We start from the raw sequence: 20,208 nt of genomic DNA on the forward strand, positions 1-20,208 counted from the left end.
GTGCATGCACTGACTGGTGTCTGGTAGCGCCTCCTACAGTACAGGGAGGAATTACATGTTCTGTACTCTTTACCTGTATTACTGAAGTGTATGCACTGACTGGTGTCTGGTAGCGCCTCCTACAGTACAGGGAGGTATTACATGTTCTGTACTCTTTACCTGTATTACTGAAGTGTATGCACTGACTGGTGTCTGGTAGCGCCTCCTACAGTACAGGGAGGTATTACATGTTCTGTACTCTTTACCTGTATTACTGAAGTGTATGCACTGACTGGTGTCTGGTAGCGCCCCCTACAGTACAGGGAGGAATTACATGTTCTGTACTCTTTACCTGTGCCAGGGTTAGCTTCTCCTTTGGGCATCAGGTGAGGGCGGCTCCATTTTCCTTTTTTTTTTTTTTTTAGGACATTGCGTGTTCTGTTCAGGACCCTGAAGAAGCTTCGGTCCTCCACATAGACCAGTGTTTCCCAAAGAGGTTGCCTCCAGCTGTTGCAAAACTACAACTCCTAGCATGCCTGGACAGCCTTTGGCTGTCCGGGCATGCTGGGAGTTGTAGTTTTGCAACAACTGGAGGCACCCTGGTTGGGAAACACTGACATAGACAGTGATTACAGCTCCCAGCAGATCTTTCTTACTTTTATATGTAAGGATTTGCTTTATCTCTATTAGTTATCTACTTATTTATCTTTAATCCTCACTTTTTCCTATTTTTGGATGACCTTTTGGTGGCTTCAGAACCAATTACCAGGTTTCCATAGAGTTCTGGTCTCAACATACAATGGTTTCAACATACAATGGTCGTCCTGGAACCGATTAATATTGTAACTTGAGGGACCACTGTATCCCTATTCGGAAGCCACAACTAGCTTGTGACTTGGCGATCCGAATTTATCGGACTTATGTTTACTGTATTGATAACTTATATATGGGAGTTTACATTCCTTTTCTGTTGGCATAAAGTGCCTTAACTATGTTACATGTATTGTATACTTTATTCTTTACTGAAAACCTTAATAAAAACATTGAAACTGAAGTTCCCTCCCTCCAACTACTAGTCCCATGATCCCTAGTTTGTAAGTGTGACGTCACTTTTCTCCCTCCCACACATCAGCCATCCCACCCATTGCAGCACAACTGTTTTCTAACCAGGGTGCCTCCAGCTATTGCAAAACTACAATTCCCTGCAGAATGATCTCCCACCCACCCAGTGACGACACTCAATTTGTATGCTGTTAAAAATAAACATGGGGGCAAAGATTGCATAAGAATTTTGAGACCACAATCAAACACAGGTACAGACACTAGGCCTCATTTATTAAGCTGAAACCAACCAGTTTTTGTCTGGTTATTTTGTCTGAGAAACCCGACAAACCCGAAAAAGGGGCGCGGTCTGTCGGAAAAGGGGGCGTTGTCGGCCAAAGGGGGCGTGGTTTCACAACCCGACCGATTTACTATGGAATTCACAGAAAATCCTGTGGGTAAATGGCTGGAAATATCGACCTAGAAAAAGCTGGTCAGAAAATGTTCCCGACTTTTCCCAATAGTGAATAGAGAGGAATCCTGCATGTCTGAAACAACTTTTCCCACTAGTAAAAACCCGAAACTCTTAGTAAATGAGGCCCACTATATTATGAACTACACTTACTTTACAGCCTCTGTAGCATAGTCAAATAAAATAATTCCCTTTTTACACCCCTTTAATATATTGTTATGGTGGTTGGAGCTTATTTTTATGGCAGATATCCAAACCCATTGACATAATGATAAAATTCTGTCTGCTTGCAACCACCACTGGGGGAGCTCAAGAGCTTACTGTAAACAGTGTTATTATTGGACTCAATGTATAAACTGTATGCAGAGAGTTAGTCATGAAGTAAATGTGATTTGTAAACCAAAGGAGGATCCTTCTCTCAGTCACAAGTCATCCATGCACACTAGATGGTTTGCCTTTCGCGCCAAAATTGACATTTATCTGATATGTCTGACCAGCTTTACAATGGCTATCCTGCGTAAGATGTACATATAAAAAGGTATATAGAAATATATATCGCAATATTTTATTATATAAAAAACATTAAATAATGAACTATTAGTAAAAGTAGGCACCCAAAAGTTGCATAATTAAAAACAAATAAATAGTTCTATTTTTAAAAGCATGCAATACATTGTTTATTTTTATATTTTTTTTTGTGATGGGTGATTAAAATAAATTTTTGTGTTTTTTTTTGTGTTTCAGTTTTATGGAATTATTAAAATGTTAACTTTATTCTACATCATCACATTAATGACGACACCAAGTTTATTTGCTACATTGGCAAAGTAAAAACTTTTTTATTTTTAACTTATTTGTTTTTGTTTTGCGGCATTCTGAGAGCCATAACTTTATTATTTTTTTTTTTTTTTGGTGATGGGTGATTAAAATTATTATAATTTTTTTTTTCTTCTGTGTTTCAGTTTTATGGAATTATTAAAATGTTAACTTTATTCTGAATCATCTCAGTTATGACGACACCAAGTTTACTACATTTGCAAAGTAAAAACGTTTTTATTTTTTAACTTATATGTTTCTGTTTTGCTGCATTCTGAGAGCCATGATTATTTTTATATTTTTTGGAGGTGAGCGGCAATTTTTATTGGTACCATTTTGGGGGAAAAGGTGACTTTTTTTTGTTTTTTATTGCATTATTTGGGAGGTAAGATGAATAAGAACCAATTCTAGCCTTTTTTAATCTACAGTGTTCACCCTGTGGTATATTTTTGTATCCAAGAAAAGCAACAACTGAATACAGAGCGCATACCACTTTGTTTGCAATTAATTCACATGATTTTATTAAATAATTATAACGACCTAGATCACATACATTTAAAATGCTCAACAAGAGCCACAACACGACCTCAGGGCAGGGCAATGAACCCCCACCCCCGAGAAAGACCCCATCCTGCAGTGTACAATAAGGTCTTAAAGGGGTAATCCGGCGCTAAGACATCTTATACCCTATCCAAAGGATAGGGGATAAGATGCCTGATTGCGGGGGTCCCGCCGCTGGGGACCCCCGTGATCCTGCACGCAGCCCCCCGTTACCATCAGTCCCCGGAGCATGCTAGCTCCGGGTCTGATGACTGGCGATCACGGGGCCGGAGCATTGTGACGTCACGGCTCCACCCCTGTGGGACATCACGCTCCGCCCCCTCAATGCAAGCCTATGGGAGGGGGGGGGGGGTGATGCTGTCCCAGCGGCGGGACCCCTGCGATCAGGCATCTTATCCCCTATCCTTTGGATAGGGGATAAGATGTCTTAGCGCTGGAGTACTCCTTTAAACGGCTCCAAAAGCTATGCTACATATATGTATCACAATACAGTGAACCCTCGACCTACGATGGCCCCGACATATGATAATTTCAACATGCGATGGCCTCTCAGAGGCAGCATAAACATAAGATGCTTTTTTATGTCGGGGCCATCGCATAAACGGCTATCCGGCAGCGCAGACTGCTTCAGCTGACACCGGATAGCCGTTTACGGTGCCCCGTGTGCTCCAGTGACGATCACTTACCTGTCCTCGGGGCTCCGGCGCGTCCTCTTCGGGATCCCCTGCATCGTCGGCGCTCTCCATCGACGTCATCACGTCGCTGCGCACGCCGTCCCGTCATCCAATAGGAGCGGCGTGCGTAGCGACGTGATGGCGGCGACGGAGAGCGAGGATGCCGGGGAAGCAGAGGCCTTACCGGAGCGTCGGGGACACCTCGGGGACGCGGCGACAGCGATGGACGGCGTCATCCAGGGCAGGGGTGACGGTCCGGAGCGGCGGTGACAGGTGAGTACAACTTCCTCTAACAGTGGTCTTCAACCTGCGGACCTCCAGATGTTGCAAAACTACAACACCCAGCATGCCCGGACAGCCAACGGCTGTCCGGGCATGCTGGGTGTTGTAGTTTTGCAACATCTGGAGGTCCGCAGGTTGTAGACCACTGTCCTATACTTTACATTGCACAGATCCCTCAACATGTGATGGTTTCAACAAACGATGGTCCGTTTTGAACGGATTACCATCGTATGTTGAGGGACCACTGTATATAAGATCCCCATGCACAAGGATAGAGATAATAATATCTGATTCTATACCGGTATGCACAATAATAATTACATAATCATGCATATACAACACATATACAACACCGGTCAGAATAGATGTTTAACAAGGTGTAGTAAAAAGGTACAATCTATGAGCATAGCAAACCAGGTAGGAGCCCGTGACACAGAATGCAGAGGCAGGGACGGGGCCACGGACCCCATGCGTTCCGTCGCAAGCGACTTCCTCAGGGGGTGTTGTGGTATATTTTACATGTTAACATTATCTGTGAGTTGTTATTATGTGATGATAAAAATGTGTACAGTTTATGCTTTACGGCTTCTGTATAATAACAACAGTTTAGGCAGAATGTTTTAGTGTCATTTTGTGGATTATAACATTTTGTATTTCTCTGTGAGAGAGCTGGACGAGGGCTTGTTTTTTGTCGGGTGAGCCGAAGTTTTCTCCGGTATCATTCTGGGCTGCATAGGTCTTTTCTATCACTTTTTAATTTTATTTTTCTGGAGGCCGGATAGACCAAAAATAGCAATTCAGACAGTTTGATTTATTTATTTATTTATTTTTAACGGCATTTACAGTGCAAGATAGATAATGTGACAACTTTATTGTTCGCGTTGTAATGGACAAGGTGAAACCAGTTATTTCTATGTTTTCTTTTTTTTTTTTTTTTATTTATTTATTATTATTAGTATTTATTTTTTGAACATTTTCTTAAACTTTTTGGGCATTTATTTTTACTTCCCATTTAGATGACTTGATCTTTCGTATAATGTGAGCAATACTTCTGCATTGCATACTACGAGGCTATGTTCACACAGTGTATTTTAAGGCATATTTTAACCTAAAAAGAACGCATCTGTAGAACCGTGAAAATTTGCATCCATTTTTTGAAAAAGTGAAGTAAGTCTATGGGAAAGTGGTTGTCTTTGTACAATAACAGTCATATTTTTTGCATGGTTAACCCTCCTTTCAGGAAAAAGCTAATTTTTATTTTTGAAGTTTCTTGCTATCTTATCTTTATAATGTTATCTTTATTTTGTGGGTCCATACGATTAAAATGATACCCAATTTATATAGGTTTTGTTTTATTTTACTGCTTTTAAAAAATTAAACTTTTTGTATGACAATTAGTATGCTTAAAATCATCCTCTTCTGCCCCCTATAACACTTTTATTTTTGCGCATACAGGGATTTATGAGGATAATTTTTTGCACAGTGATCTGTAGTTTATCGGGACCATTTTTGTTTTGATGGGACCTTTTGATTGCATTTTATACATTTTTATCTAGTATATGAAGTAACCAAAAATACACATTTCTGGACTTTTTTACACTTACGCCAATGACTGTGTGGATTAATTAATAATCAATTAACATTAAATTAACGTTATATTTTAATAGTTTAGTATTTTTGTTTATGTTTATACATAATTTTATTTGCTAAACGAGCTTCATGCATCAGAAGCGGGCAGAGGATGTAAGGGAAGGGGTTAAAATAAGTGACACGATACTTATTTGCAGATGCATTTTTTTAAATTGGACTGTAATGTTACAATGTGTGGGGATTATTTTACACTGCAAAAATTAAGCCAGGGAAATGCCATGTGAACATACTACCCTTATGACTACCCTTATGCCTATCATACCAACCTTCAGTCTAACGCTGAAAAGCATCCTAAAAGGTCCTGCTAGAGACAGGGGTGTGCTAAGATGACAGACCTGGGGCTTTTCAGTAGGTCCCCAGCTGTAATGATAACCCAACACTCTGCAATCATATCCCATGAAGCTAATGGGCTTATAAAGGGAGATGTCTAACCGCTTAGATGCCACAATCACTATTGATGGCAGCATCCAATGGGGTAAACTGCAAGGATATAGGTTTTCTCTAATCCAGGTAGTCGCAGCAGGAATTCGTAAGGGTATATCAGAAGAGTTAGTGCCACCAATTTTGACAGTACAGTGACGTCTATATCTATGTCCTAAAGATAAGATAACAAAAGTTGTAGTTCTTGGAATTAGACAGAAATTGATCATTCTTCTAATCCTCAATCTGTTAACATTGGTTAAAGTGGTATGGAAATGGGCTCTGCATGGTGGTGTCTTAAATGGTGAGGAGTCAAGGAATTAAAGAATGTAATGGAAGATGCTCTTCATTTTTCAGTACAATAAGACTCCCAGATTTAAAGGAGTACTCCAGCAAAAAATAACTTAATCCCTATCCACATGATAGGGGATATGTGGCTGATCACAGGGGGGTCTGACCGTTTGGGGCCCCCGCGATCACAAGGACGGGACCCCGGCGCTCTCTTTAAGGAGCATGTGTCATCTAGTGGTAGATGGCACTCGCTCCATTCATTCCATTGGAAGCGCCGATGATGCTCGAGAGCTGTACTCGAGTCTTTTCGGTGCTCCCATAGGAATGAATGGTGCGCGTGCCAGCTACAGCAAGCGCTCCTTACTGAGTGCTGGGTCCCTTCCCGGTGATCGCGGGGGCCCCAGCGGTTGGACCCCCCACGACTAGCTACTTATCCCCTATGCTGTGGATAGGGGATAAGTTATTTTTCACCGGAGATCTCCTTTAATGGATAAGGGTCTATTTCAATTAACATTTTTATGACAGAACAGAAAGACGTATCATAAGAAAAGTTCTGGAAATAAAAATTATGGCAAGAAGACTTGTTGGGAAAAGGATGACTAACCTCAAGACAAATGGGGACAATCACAAGAGTCATGAACGAGTTATTGAAGATCCATACAGAAGACAAAAAATTCTGAAGAAACAATGGCCAAATGGTCACCAGGACTGGAAACCATCTTTAAAGTCAATAACAATGGTCCAGAAGGAATTTTCTCACTCTGAAGAATCTGGTCTATGCCAGTGTATGAGTTTTACCTAACTTAGAATTAACAGGGTTTTGTAAGTATATAAACTTTTTTCCCCCACCAATTTCTGACTTAGCTTTTGGAATTGGCTCAGCGACTCACCTCACTATTGCCTAACCTCAATGCTATTATGTCAGTGCCTCTTATTAGGCAGTGGTCTCAAACTGTGGCCCTCAAGATGTTGCAAAACTTCAACACCCAGCATGCCCGGACAGCCAACGGCTGTCCGGGCATGCTGGGAGTTGAAGTTTTGCAACATCTTGAGGGCCACAGTTTGAGACCATTGTGTTAGGGCAACAATTAAAGGGGTACTCCCGTGGGGAATTTTATTTTATTTTTTAAATCAACTGGTGCCAGAAAGTTAAACAGATTTGTAAATTAATTCTATTAAAAAATCGTAAGCCTTCCAGTAATTTTTAGGGGCTGTATACTACAGAGGAAATGCTTTTCTTTTTGGATTTCTCTGCTGTCATGACCACAGTGCTCTCTGCTGACCTCTGCTGTCCATTTTAGGAACTGTCCAGAGCAGGAGAAAATCCCCAAAGCAAACCTATGCTGCTCTGGACAGTTCCTAAAATGGACAGCAGAGGTCAGCAGAGAGCACTGTGGTCGTGACAGAAGAGAAATCCAAAAAGAAATGCATTTCCTCTGCAGTATACAGCCCCAAAAAAGTACTGGAAGGATTAAGATTTTTTAACAGAAGTAATTTACAAATCTGTTTAACTTTCTGGCACCAGTTGATAAAAAAAAAAAAAAAAACTTCCACGGGAGTACCCCTTTGATCCATTGAAAAGGTAAGGATGTTTTCAATTTCGCTCATGTACTACCGATAAGGTGGAAAATATTGGTGTCCGTAGAGCATGGTAGGACATGTAGCCTACAAGATGTATTATCTTTATCTGTCTATTCTCTCTTTCTGCAGCTATTTATGAGATTAAAAGATTTACAACATTGAACGAGGAAATTTATGGCAAGACTATGATACCATTATGCTTGAACCCAGGAACGGTCTTCTCCATAATAAGACAACATATGGCAGCAGACGTGTATGTCTTGATGTGGTTTGTGGGGCACCTATGTGGTGTCGGGGTTCTTGCAGTACCGCGTACTTAGTAAATATATTTTTTGGCAGCTAATATAATTTACAATGAATAAAGCTAAGCTTTCAGTCAATGAGTTTGAAGAAGTTTTTGTGATTAGATGAGAGCTGGTACCTTGTCAGCCTTAAAAATATAGGAGATGAGTGGAGTTGTGATGATACCTTTATTGGCTAACTTAGAAGTATAGAATGCAACCTTTTAAGATCTCTTAGGTCCCTTCATCAGTCTGTAACATGCCCAATGAAGGGACCTTAGAGGTCTTGAAATCTTGCACTCTATAGCTTTTCAATTAACCAATAAAAGTATCACGGATACTCCGCGTATCTCCAAAAAGTTTTTAAGCAATGGGCAAGGAAATGAAGACCAAAAGTTGGGAGTGAAAATCAAGAACGAAGCAAACAAGGGACCATTTACGATGCGGGGCCTATCTGAGAAATAAAGATCCAAGATCGTTGTGAAAAACAGGAGAACATGAACCATAAGCTGTTGTCAACTTTCTGTGACCAAGCAATAGGCGAGAAAGATTTAGAAGTGTCCTCTCGCAAGCAACGATGGAAGGGTTAGTTCATTTTTCTCCGAAGACCAACTAAGGTCCACTGCTCGGGATTCCAACATTGTGAAACCTTATATAGCTGAGGACACCGCATGATATCGGCTGACTAGGAACGTCAGAGCCATTTCTAAGCAATAAATAGCACAAAAGACAATTGTCTTGGACACCCTAAACCGATATTATGAGATTCGAGAAAGGTAGGATAAGTCAATGAATCTTTGTCTCAATACGACTCCTGCAGGCAGTGTTTTGCCTTCAAAGCCAAGAATTAAAGAAGACGGAGGATGGAGATTATCACGATTACCGACCTGGAGGTGGACAGTACCCATGAATTTGGGGACAGGCAGGCGAGACAAAAGGCTGTAACTTTGTAATGTCAATGAGATATAGGATATCTTCTATATTGTCCTCACCTGACCATCTCAGAAGCCTTGCCCGGGGGTCTTCACGTGCGGTGACTTGTAGTCAGAGTTCTTCCTCTCGTTCTTGCCGACTCTTGCTTTTACTCCTCGAGAAAACTTTCACTCAACTCCACGGCTCTATAAAGTCCTTTCTCTTCAGTCAGAGAGCAGACCTGTCACTGTATCTCTTGACTCGGCTGTCCTACTCAGTGTGTTCTCACTTTGCAAAAAAAAAAGGAGTATTCTTTTCTGCCTCCGTCAATCCCTCTGTTGCTCTCAAACAGGAAGCCTGTGTTCTCTAAAGCTTCTACTTCTCATTTTTATCTGTTCACCTCAGACGCGTTGTGTAAGCTCAGCTGCACACTAGGCAGAAGAACATAAGCTTACAAAATCAAAAGGCCAGGAGGCCCCAAGCATTTGGGTTGAGCCGGGTACAAGGTGCAGGAAGAGCCGGCTGATAGTGTAAGGTGCAACGACACAGGAATTCCACTGTAGACAGAGAATAGTACCTGGTCTATCAGGTGAATGGCTTGTCTGATACAGCCCACAGGTAACCAGGCACAGCCTCCTCCCACACAAACATTGCAGTAAGTAAAGTAGTGCGGGCGGGAGGGAGAACAGGCAGGAGATACTACAGACGTAAAAGCAAAGAAAGAGACCAAGGAAATAAAGCAGCACAATGAATGAAGTGTTCAGCGAAGACGGGGAGAAGAAAAATCTGTGTATTACAAGTTGTATGATTGTTGTATAGGGAAAAGTTCTGTAACTTTCTTTATATTTCCTGCTTCAGTTTCTCAAATTTAAAAGATTTCAGCTTACTCTCAGTGAATGTAAACTTTTGTATTTAAAGGGATATTCCAGGCAAAAACTTTTTATATATATATATCAACTGGCTCCAGAAAGTTAAACAGATTTGTAAATTTACTTCCATTAAAAAATCTTAATCCTTTCAGTACTTATGAGCTTCTGAAGTTAAGGTTGTTATTTTCTGTCTAAGTGCTCTCTGATGACACGTGTCTCGGGAACCGCCCAGTTTAGAAGTGGTTTGCTATGGGGATTTGCTTCTAAACTGGGCGTTTCCCGAGACACGTGTCATATTTTTAGTCTACAAATTTAAGTGAGAAGTAATCCACAGTTGGGTTTCATCCATTAAAACGAAGAGAATTTCTTGTCAAATAAAATAATGACAACTAATTACAAGATTATAACTACTATAATACCGCCTCTTATGTACAAGGATATAACTACTATAATACTGCTCCTATATACAAGAATATAACTACTATAATACTGCTCCTATATACAAAAATATAACTACTATAGTACTGCCTCCTATATACAAGAATATAACTACTATAATACTGCTCCTATATACAAGAATATAACTACTATAATACTGCCCCTATATGCAAGAATATAACTACTATAATACTGCTCCTATATACAAGAATATAACTATTATAATACTGCCTCTATATACAAGAATATAACTACTATAACACTGCTCCTATATACAAGAATATAACTACTATAATACTGCTCCTATATACAAGAATATAACTACTATAATACTGCTCCTATATACAAGAATATAACTACTATAATACTGCTCCTATATACAAGAATATAACTACTATAATACTGATCCTATATACAAGAATATAACTACTATAATACTGCTTCTATATACAAGAATATAACTACTATAATACTGCTCCTATATACAAGAATATAACTACTATAATACTGCTTCTATATACAAGAATAGAACTACTATAATACTGCTCCTATATACAAGAATATAACTACTATAATACTGCTCCTATATACAAAAATATAACTACTATAGTACTGCCTCCTATATACAAGAATATAACTACTATAATACTGCTCCTATATACAAGAATATAACTACTATAATACTGCCCCTATATACAAGAATATAACTACTAATACTGCTCCTATATACAAGAATATAACTACTATAATACTGCCTCTATATACAAGAATATAACTACTATAACACTGCTCCTATATACAAGAATATAACTACTATAACACTGCTCCTATATACAAGAATATAACTACTATAATACTGCTCCTATATACAAGAATATAACTACTATAATACTGCCTCCTATATACAAGAATATAACTACTATAATACTGACTCCTATGTACAAGTATATCACTACTATAATACTGCCTCTATTTACAAGAATATAAATACTATCCATATTCATTTTTTGGCAGCACAGAAGGGATATATAGCTCCTCTCATTTCATTCTAGGACCGCCCAACGAAAACAATCAAGACAGTAAACCAATCCCAGGCCTGGCTATAAGCACCCATCAGACACCATCGCCTTGTGTTTTTTTTCTGTCCCCCAGTTCTAGACAGCAGAGGTGTACTGTACACCCCCTAAGCCCACCAACTAATCTGTTTTTTCTTTCCTCCTATTCTTTTAGATTGGGCCAATGTGGGAGGCCCTGGCCCCGAGCGCAGGCTCCTTTAACCTGCTGAGGTCTTCCAGTGTGTGGAGGTTCTGGCTCATATAGGCCTCTGTGCACCAACCACAGTGTCCTGGCCTAGTTGTACTCAAAATCAGCCTTTATGCTGGTGTTTATACAGCATTACTGTTCACAATGATGGTATTCCTTCCCCTATTAGTTACCAACTTTCTGAGTCGGGCGGCTTTCTCTTCCAAGGATAATCTAAAAGGAGAGAGAAGAGCGCTCTGTGGTGTAATAAAAGACAGATAGTCAGATATAAATCAAAGACATGAAAACCGCTCGCCAGAGATGGTTGTGTAATGGCACACACAACAATGGTAAGCATATGAAATAGTATCTGCAGACCTCCGGCTAAAGACAGGTAGATGATCGTTGTGGCTTCGGAAAGGATGCCGGCTCACATGACGCAGGATATAAACAGGAAAAGGCAGGATAAAGTCAAGGTAGTTTATTTCCCAAGATACAACGCGTTTCGCTGCAGGAAAGCAGCTTCATCAGGCAGGTGATGCCTGCTTTCCCGCAGCGAAACGCGTTGTATCTTGGGAAATAAACTACCTTGATTTTATCCTGTCTTTTCCTGCGCCATGTGAGCCGGCGTCCTTTCCAAAGCCCACCGATCATCTTCCAAGGATAGGCTGTGCTGGTCGGCAGTGCTGAGCTTCGTGTGCTGCGTGCAGCCATCTTCTTCCAGTCATGTGACATAACATAGGGAGGCTTATATCAACAGAGAAATTCTCTTGCCAAAATTCCCACTGAATCCAGCTAATGGAGAAGAACTTGTCCTTCAAAATCTGGATGGGTCTGTAGCACTAACCTGCGTCTTGGACAGAACCAAGGAGTTCAGGGGAGAAGAGAATCTGTTCATACAGTCTCCCGGTTTCAGGGAAAGATGGTGTCTAAAGATGCCTTGGTGGGATGGCTTCAATCTACAATTCTGGAAGCCTATAACATTGCAGGGGTTGAGCCGCCAGACTCCTTCCACGCTACATGGTCCACTGCCACGGCTAGGGCAGAGAGGATGTAAGTTCCGCTACTGGATATCTGTCACGTTGCCACATGGTCAACAAGTTCTACCTTCTTGAGAAACTACAGGCTAGATATCCAGAGCGGGGGTCCAGCCTTCAGCACAGAGGTAATTTTATACTTACCGTCATTTTTCTTTCCATGAGTCTGAAGGCAGCACATATAAACTCTCCCTATCAAATATGATTTTATGCATCAGAACTGAGTCTAGTTATTAACACATAGTGGATGGTATCTGATGGATCATTATAGCCAGACACGTCCTGGGATTGGTTAATTCTTTGTTGTTCTTTTACATAGCCGGTCCTAGTATGAACTGGGAAGAGCTATATATCCCTTCTGTGCTGCCTTCAGACTCATGGAAAGCTAAATTACAGTAAGTATATACGGGGAGCAAGAATATAACTACTATAATACTGCTCCCTATGGAGTATTTATTTTGTTGCATTAGTTAATATTAGAGGTAGGCAGGTATGAGGCTACATGATCAGCTACATTCCTATAGGACATTTATTGCAGCTTATGTCCTGCTATAATAAGCGTAAACACTGCAGAACTGTTGGCCACATGACTGGTTTCGCAGCTGTCTCTGAATGGGGAATATAAGGAAGCGTCTTCTGAAAGTTGATAATCCCAAGACAAATGACCACAGTTTATAATAATACTGTGCAAACAAACCTGATACAATAGACAGGGCACATTCCCTTAGAGACGCTACGGGAAAAACTGTTTAGGTTCTTGTATGTGTATTGAATGAGCTTTATTGATCTTTCAGTCGTCATTACAAGTCATACAATATATTACAATCACACAAAGTATGACATTATAATACACAGCACAGGTTCTCATACACTTATATATACATACATACACATACCACATGCTACACTAACACTCCGCTCTGCTCTATCCCTGGATATCAAAGAAAACAAATTAGAAAAACAGCAACACATTACAGTCTGTGATCGGGGAGGGGTATGGGATCTATGGGGGTAGGGAGGGCGGATCAAAGGGCAAAACTACTATGTTCTTATAGCATTGCTAACCTGCCTGATAAATGTGCGTATATAGATGGTAATTTAAGCTGTAGGTGCTGGTCAAAGGTGATGATATCACTTGGGGGCGGAGCTAGAGCTCAGATACATCTAGCCATGCCTTCTAAGACAGCAGAGGATAATGTGTTGTCTGAGGGAGGAGTCAGGGAGCTGCTAAGGCACCACCACACAGACAATGAGAGGACTACAAAACATCCTGTCAGAAGAGGGGAGGAGCTGGGGAGCTGCTAAGACAACACCACACTGACAATGAGAGGACTACAAAACATCCTGTCAGAAGAGGGGAGGAGCTGGGGAGCTGCTAAGACAACACCACACTGACAATGAGAGGACTACAAAACATCCTGTCAGAAGAGGGGAGGAGCTGGGGAGCTGCTAAGACACCACCACACAGACAATGAGAGGACTACATAACATCCTGTCAGAAGAGGGGGAGGAGCTGGGGAGCTGCTAAGACACCACCACACAGACAATGAGAGGACTACAAAACATCCTGTCAGAAGAGGGGGAGGAGCTGGAGAGCTGCTAAGACAACACCACACAGACAATGAGAGGACTACAAAACATCCTGTCAGAAGAGGGGAGGAGCTGGGGAGCTGCTAAGACACCACCACACAGACATTGAGAGGACTACAAAACATCCTGTCAGAAGAGGGGAGGAGCTGGGAGCTGCTATGACAACACCACACTGACAATGAAAGGACTACAAAACATCCTGTTAGGGTTAAATCAAGCAAAAACATGCTGAAGCCAGTGCAACATGTGATGACACTATATTAGTAAGTTATATGCCTTAGGGTGATAGATTTATTAAAATAAACTTTTCTAAAACCAGAATACCCCTTTAAAGCTAACCACCTATCCTAGATATTACTGATGTTATATTGATGGTGGTCTGACAGCTGGGTCCCCCATCGATCACTAGCATTATTGCCCTGTGCTTCCCAATGAACATGTCCACAATGAGAGAATCTTATCTCCCATAGAGTTGTAAGCCTGGGATCTCTCATGCTAGGTGGGGGTCCCAGCATTCAGACCCCCACAATCTACACGTATCATGTCTCCAGTGCATTGGTGTTAGTAACTGAAATACGTCGACAGAAATGTTCCTACTACAGAAAACAGCGGTAGCGCAGTTGTCGCTTTTTACAACATGGGCCAGCATGTTTTTAGAAATGATCCTGCAATTGTTTTCCATAGGAGCAGTTCCAGGAACATTTCATAAAACCGCTACTTTAAGGAAAAAACAAACACACCCATCTAAACTGAACACCGTGTGCTACAAAATGGGCCCTATAGGATAATATTATTGGAATACCTGCACAATATGCAACATACAAGGGGTATTTGCTGTAAAGGAACAAGAGAGAGAATATATATATTATAGTCTCGTATATAGAGGCAGTATTATAGTAGTTATATTCTTGTATATAGGAGCAGTATTATAGTAGTTATATGAATCCAAAAAGCAAGTAAAGAAAGAAGTACCGCACTCACCCACTGTCAAAAGCCGGGAACGGGAGAGGTTTATTTCAGATCATAAGATCGGAATAACAGGTGCAGGACGTGGAGGAGGGAAAAAAGCCACACACGACTAGTTTCACGCCGGACGGCGCTTTCTCTGGCTGACTTGGCTGCATCAGTTGGCAGGAAAAGGAGGGGTTTTAAAACGCCAAACTGATGACGTATACAGATGCAAAAAAGATATTATTAAGGCTCGTACACAGAAAAAAATTATATATCCAATCGAAAAAGCAAAAAAGTAGGGGGGAGGGGAGGGGGGGAAAAAAAATCTGCTGCAGGACCGAATATGTCGTTTACGCTATAGTCTGCCCGTGTATGTGCTTTTACATTGGATCCACTATTCGACCGCTGAAAATTAGATTCCGGGAACACTTGAGGTCAATTCACACCGGACACGGCTGTGCCCGCCTCATAACGCACATACGATCAGTGCATTCGGGAGACGCCAACATTATGCGCTTCTTCGGGATCGAAAGAGTTAAAACCTGCTCACCAGGAATTGATCGTCACAAAACATTGCTACGCAAAGAAGAGAGATGGATCATGCGCACAAGAGCGCTTGAAGGAACTGGACTTAATGATCGCCAAGACCTCAGTGTCTTCTTATAACTTTGCCCCTTTTTTTCTTTTGTTGGTCCTGATATATATATTTTTTCTCCTTTTTAATTCCCTTTTTTTTCCCCCCCTCCCCTCCCCCCTACTTTTTTGCTTTTTCGATTGGATATATAATTTTTTTCTGTGTACGAGCCTTAATAATATCTTTTTTGCATCTGTATACGTCATCAGTTTGGCGTTTTAAAACCCCTCCTTTTCCTGCCAACTGATGCAGCCAAGTCAGCCAGAGAAAGCGCCGTCCGGCGTGAAACTAGTCGTGTGTGGCTTTTTTCCCTCCTCCACGTCCTGCACCTGTTATTCCGATCTTATGATCTGAAATAAACCTCTCCCGTTCCCGGCTTTTGACAGTGGGTGAGTGCGGTACTTCTTTCTTTACTTGCTTTTTGGATTCATATGAATACTATACCGTTACCTGCACCTCCAGGTCTAGCCTGGATTATCAGTCCACCTGCACAGCCTCTCATTGTATGCTAAGAACTTTACCTGTTACTAAGGGAGACCACACAATAGTGCCACTCATCTTGTTGGACTGTTTGAATTTTGCTTTTTTTCGGAGTTGAGCACATTGGATTACCCACAGGATCGTTCAATCAGCAACAGCTGTTCGTATCACGTTTCTTCCTCATCTCCTCTCTTTTTGGAATGGAAGAAATGGAGGCCCCCCCTGCAGAGGACTCTGGACATTTTTTATCATCAGGTCGAGAGGACGTGGAGGAGTTTTTTGAAAGATGCAATTTAAAGGATTCCATTCAATCTTTAAGCACTAAAACACTTGAATTTAAGATTACACAACTGGCTGAAAAAGAAACTAAGTTATTTTGGTCAGTTCAATCATTAAAATCATATGCAAGATGTAACAGGGTGCCCAGGGGCTTAAGGGTGTTTAAGGAGCCATCACAATTTTTACAGGATGCAGCATTTATCAAGGAATGGGAACAAGCTAATTTACAACACTCGTTCACACTTCTCTCTCTTACTTTAAAACGCAATGAAAAAGAATACGAAAAAGTGACCATGGATCTATGTCGAGCTAGGACTGAACTTAGAACCCGTCATACAGAAAGCCAATACTCAACTTTTATAAAGAAAGTTGAGAAACGTCTCATCCCTATACAATCCGATTTAAAAGAAAGGAAAAAAGATAAATATATTCGGGACAAACAAGATTACGAAGAGAATAAAGTGTTCACATGGAATAAAAATCAGCAGAAGAAAAATATAAAAAAACGCACTTACCCACGTCAAAAAGCCTCACGGGATTATTGGACTACGGAGTCGGATTCCAGTAATTCAGACGAACAAACAGACCTAATCCTAAAAAAAACTCAGAAGAAAAAAACAAGCTTTTCTGATAAAAAATCGCAACAGCAAGATGAAACCGCATCTGCTCCTCAAAAAATGCCAACCTCCGAAACTGGCCCTTTAGGAGGAGAACCAGAAGAGGAAGAGGAGGAAGAAACCGCAAATCCACGAACAGCCAGGAAAAGGAAACAAGTGAAGTGGTTTCCACATTAGAAAAATTTTCCGATATAAATCTCACGCAAGAAACCTTAGATGCCGCAACTCTTAGTGTCCTCACAAAAGGCCTTAATTTTTGCCTCCCTGTCGATTTCGATCCAGTCGAATTTGAAATTGATTTATACAAGAATATAAGAAAAATGAATCTTTTCCGTTTCTTCAATAAAAAGGAAGCCGAACCAACTCACGTTGTCACGAAGAAAAATACTAGTACTCAGATCAAAGAAAAAATAGGGAATTTAGGATTTTTCGCCAAAAAAACTCTCACTGATTTTAATTGGGAAGATGTGGCTCTACTCATGAGTCTTACAGAAAATGAAGGACTGGAACGCGATTCTCATAAAAGCTCACAAAAAACTTTTTTTGGAGGTGGAGTAAAATCCACTTTCAATCCCCCTATCCAACAAGGAAGTTGTTTGGATGTTTTTTCTAGGCAGGTGTCTAAACAAATGCAGGCATTAATATATCCCAAAGCCTTACCTAATATATCAACAGAGGAAGCCATGGCCTTAAAAAAACTACAAAAACGCGATGATTGGATTATCAAAAAAGCAGATAAAGGTCAAAATGTCGTAATAATGACAAAGGATTATTATATCAAAGAAGCGATTCGACAACTCCATGACCGCAATACATATACCCCCCTTAAATCTGATCCCACTAACCATATCAGTAACAAAATTAAAAATCTACTAAGGAAGTATACAGAGAATGGATTTTTAAAGCAAAAGGATGCGGAAAAACTCTTACCTGCCCATCCTATTAACCCCAAATGGTACTTTCTCCCAAAAACCCACAAAAACCTGGAGCACCCCCCTGGACGGCCCATAGTGGCCGGAATAGGAGGAGTGACAGAGCCACTCTCACAGTATGTGGAATGGCTCTTGCACCCCCTATTGGCTGACATTCCATCTTACGTGAAAGATACTGACCATCTTTTATTGTCTCTTGAAACATTAGAGTGGCACAATTCTTATAAATTGACATCAATAGATGTCGAAGGTTTGTACACAAGAATTCCGCAGGAGTTAGGTGTCCTTGCCGTTCAAGAATTTTTGAATAATGCCGAAAAAGATGACCTGTTTGTATCATTTGTCTGTGAGGCACTTCAGCTAATTTTGCAAAATAATTGCTTTACTTTTCAAGACCAGTGGTATGCCCAGTGTACAGGGACGGCCATGGGGACGCCAGTAGCATGTTCATTTGCTATTATTTTTCTGGCTATTTTTGAAAGCAGATATATCTTGAACAATACCAATCCATTCTTCCATCATATCATAAAATACTTCCGTTATGTAGACGACATCTTGATAATCTGGGACAGTACCACCAAGGACTTTGAAGAATTTGTTGCCTTTATAGGGGAGAATCATATGAATATTAAATTTACTAAAAAAATCAGTGAATCTACCATGGAATTTCTAGATGTTCTACTTATAGTCGAAAATAATCATTTTTTCACTAAGGGCTATCGTAAGCCCACAGCTTCCAGCAACCTTCTGCACTTCAACAGTTTTCACCCCTCCCATACAAAACAGGCTCTTCCATACAGTCAGTTTTTGAGGCTTAGGAAAATAAATAAAAATGAAGAAGATTTCCAACAACAATCAAAAGATTTATATAATCGATTCCTAAAAAGAGGCTATCCTCCATCTGAATTAAATAAGGCACTTGAGAAAGCAACCAAAATCCCAAGATTGGATTTAGTCAAAAAAACTTATAAAAAAAATCGCAACAAAAAAGAAAAAACTATAGATAATTCCCTACAACCTCAATTTATTTTTTCATTCAGATACAACGTGTTGGCGGGCACAATAAAACAAGTAATAAAAAACAACTGGTTTCTCATAGAAAACGATCCTTTGTTCAAAGAAGCAGCGGTTAAAAAACCAATAATATCGTTTAGAAGGAGCAAAAGCATTTCTAATGTATTAGTTCGCAGTGCACTCCCTTCCACTCAAAAAGAAAAGGACTGGCTATCGGCAACAATCCCTTCAGGCAATCACAAATGCGGTAACTGTTCACATTGTAAATTCTTCTTACCTGGTAAAGAATATCAGCTCGCTGGGAAGGAAATAAGAATCACCGACTTCATCTGCTGTAGGACTGAATATGTCGTTTACGCTATAGTCTGCCCGTGTATGTGCTTTTACATTGGATCCACTATTCGACCGCTGAAAATTAGATTCCGGGAACACTTGAGGTCAATTCACACCGGACACGGCTGTGCCCGCCTCATAACGCACATACGATCAGTGCATTCGGGAGACGCCAACATTATGCGCTTCTTCGGGATCGAAAGAGTTAAAACCTGCTCACCAGGAATTGATCGTCACAAAACATTGCTACGCAAAGAAGAGAGATGGATCATGCGCACAAGAGCGCTTGAAGGAACTGGACTTAATGATCGCCAAGACCTCAGTGTCTTCTTATAACTTTGCCCCTTTTTTTCTTTTGTTGGTCCTGATATATATATTTTTTCTCCTTTTTAATTCCCCTTTTTTTTCCCCCCCTCCCCTCCCCCCTACTTTTTTGCTTTTTCGATTGGATATATAATTTTTTTCTGTGTACGAGCCTTAATAATATCTTTTTTGCATCTGTATACGTCATCAGTTTGGCGTTTTAAAACCCCTCCTTTTCCTGCCAACTGATGAAGCCAAGTCAGCCAGAGAAAGCGCCGTCCGGCGTGAAACTAGTCGTGTGTGGCTTTTTTCCCTCCTCCACGTCCTGCACCTGTTATTCCGATCTTATGATCTGAAATAAACCTCTCCCGTTCCCGGCTTTTGACAGTGGGTGAGTGCGGTACTTCTTTCTTTACTTGCTTTTTGGATTCATATGAATACTATACCGTTACCTGCACCTCCAGGTCTAGCCTGGATTATCAGTCCACCTGCACAGCCTCTCATTGTATGCTAAGAACTTTACCTGTTA

At 40.7% G+C, this 20,208-nt stretch overlaps 1 protein-coding gene across 2 annotated transcripts in view; it reads right to left on the reverse strand.

Annotated features, from left to right (window-relative positions):
- PTPN6 (protein tyrosine phosphatase non-receptor type 6) overlaps positions 1–9,502 on the reverse strand; it is a 102,528-nt gene extending 93,026 nt beyond the window's left edge. The window contains exon 1 of one of the 2 annotated variants that reach the window (XM_056528994.1): positions 9,041–9,502. In XM_056528994.1, coding sequence (XP_056384969.1) covers positions 9,041–9,048 — 8 coding nt within the window. In that variant the 5' untranslated portion in view covers positions 9,049–9,502. The remainder of the gene's footprint in view (positions 1–9,040) is intronic. The other variant, XM_056529002.1, reaches the window with a different exon arrangement.
- Positions 9,503–20,208: the final 10,706 nt, after the last annotated feature.

The sequence above is a fragment of the Hyla sarda genome, chromosome 7, assembly GCF_029499605.1.
Source record: "Hyla sarda isolate aHylSar1 chromosome 7, aHylSar1.hap1, whole genome shotgun sequence".
Taxonomy (NCBI): Eukaryota; Metazoa; Chordata; class Amphibia; order Anura; family Hylidae; genus Hyla; species Hyla sarda.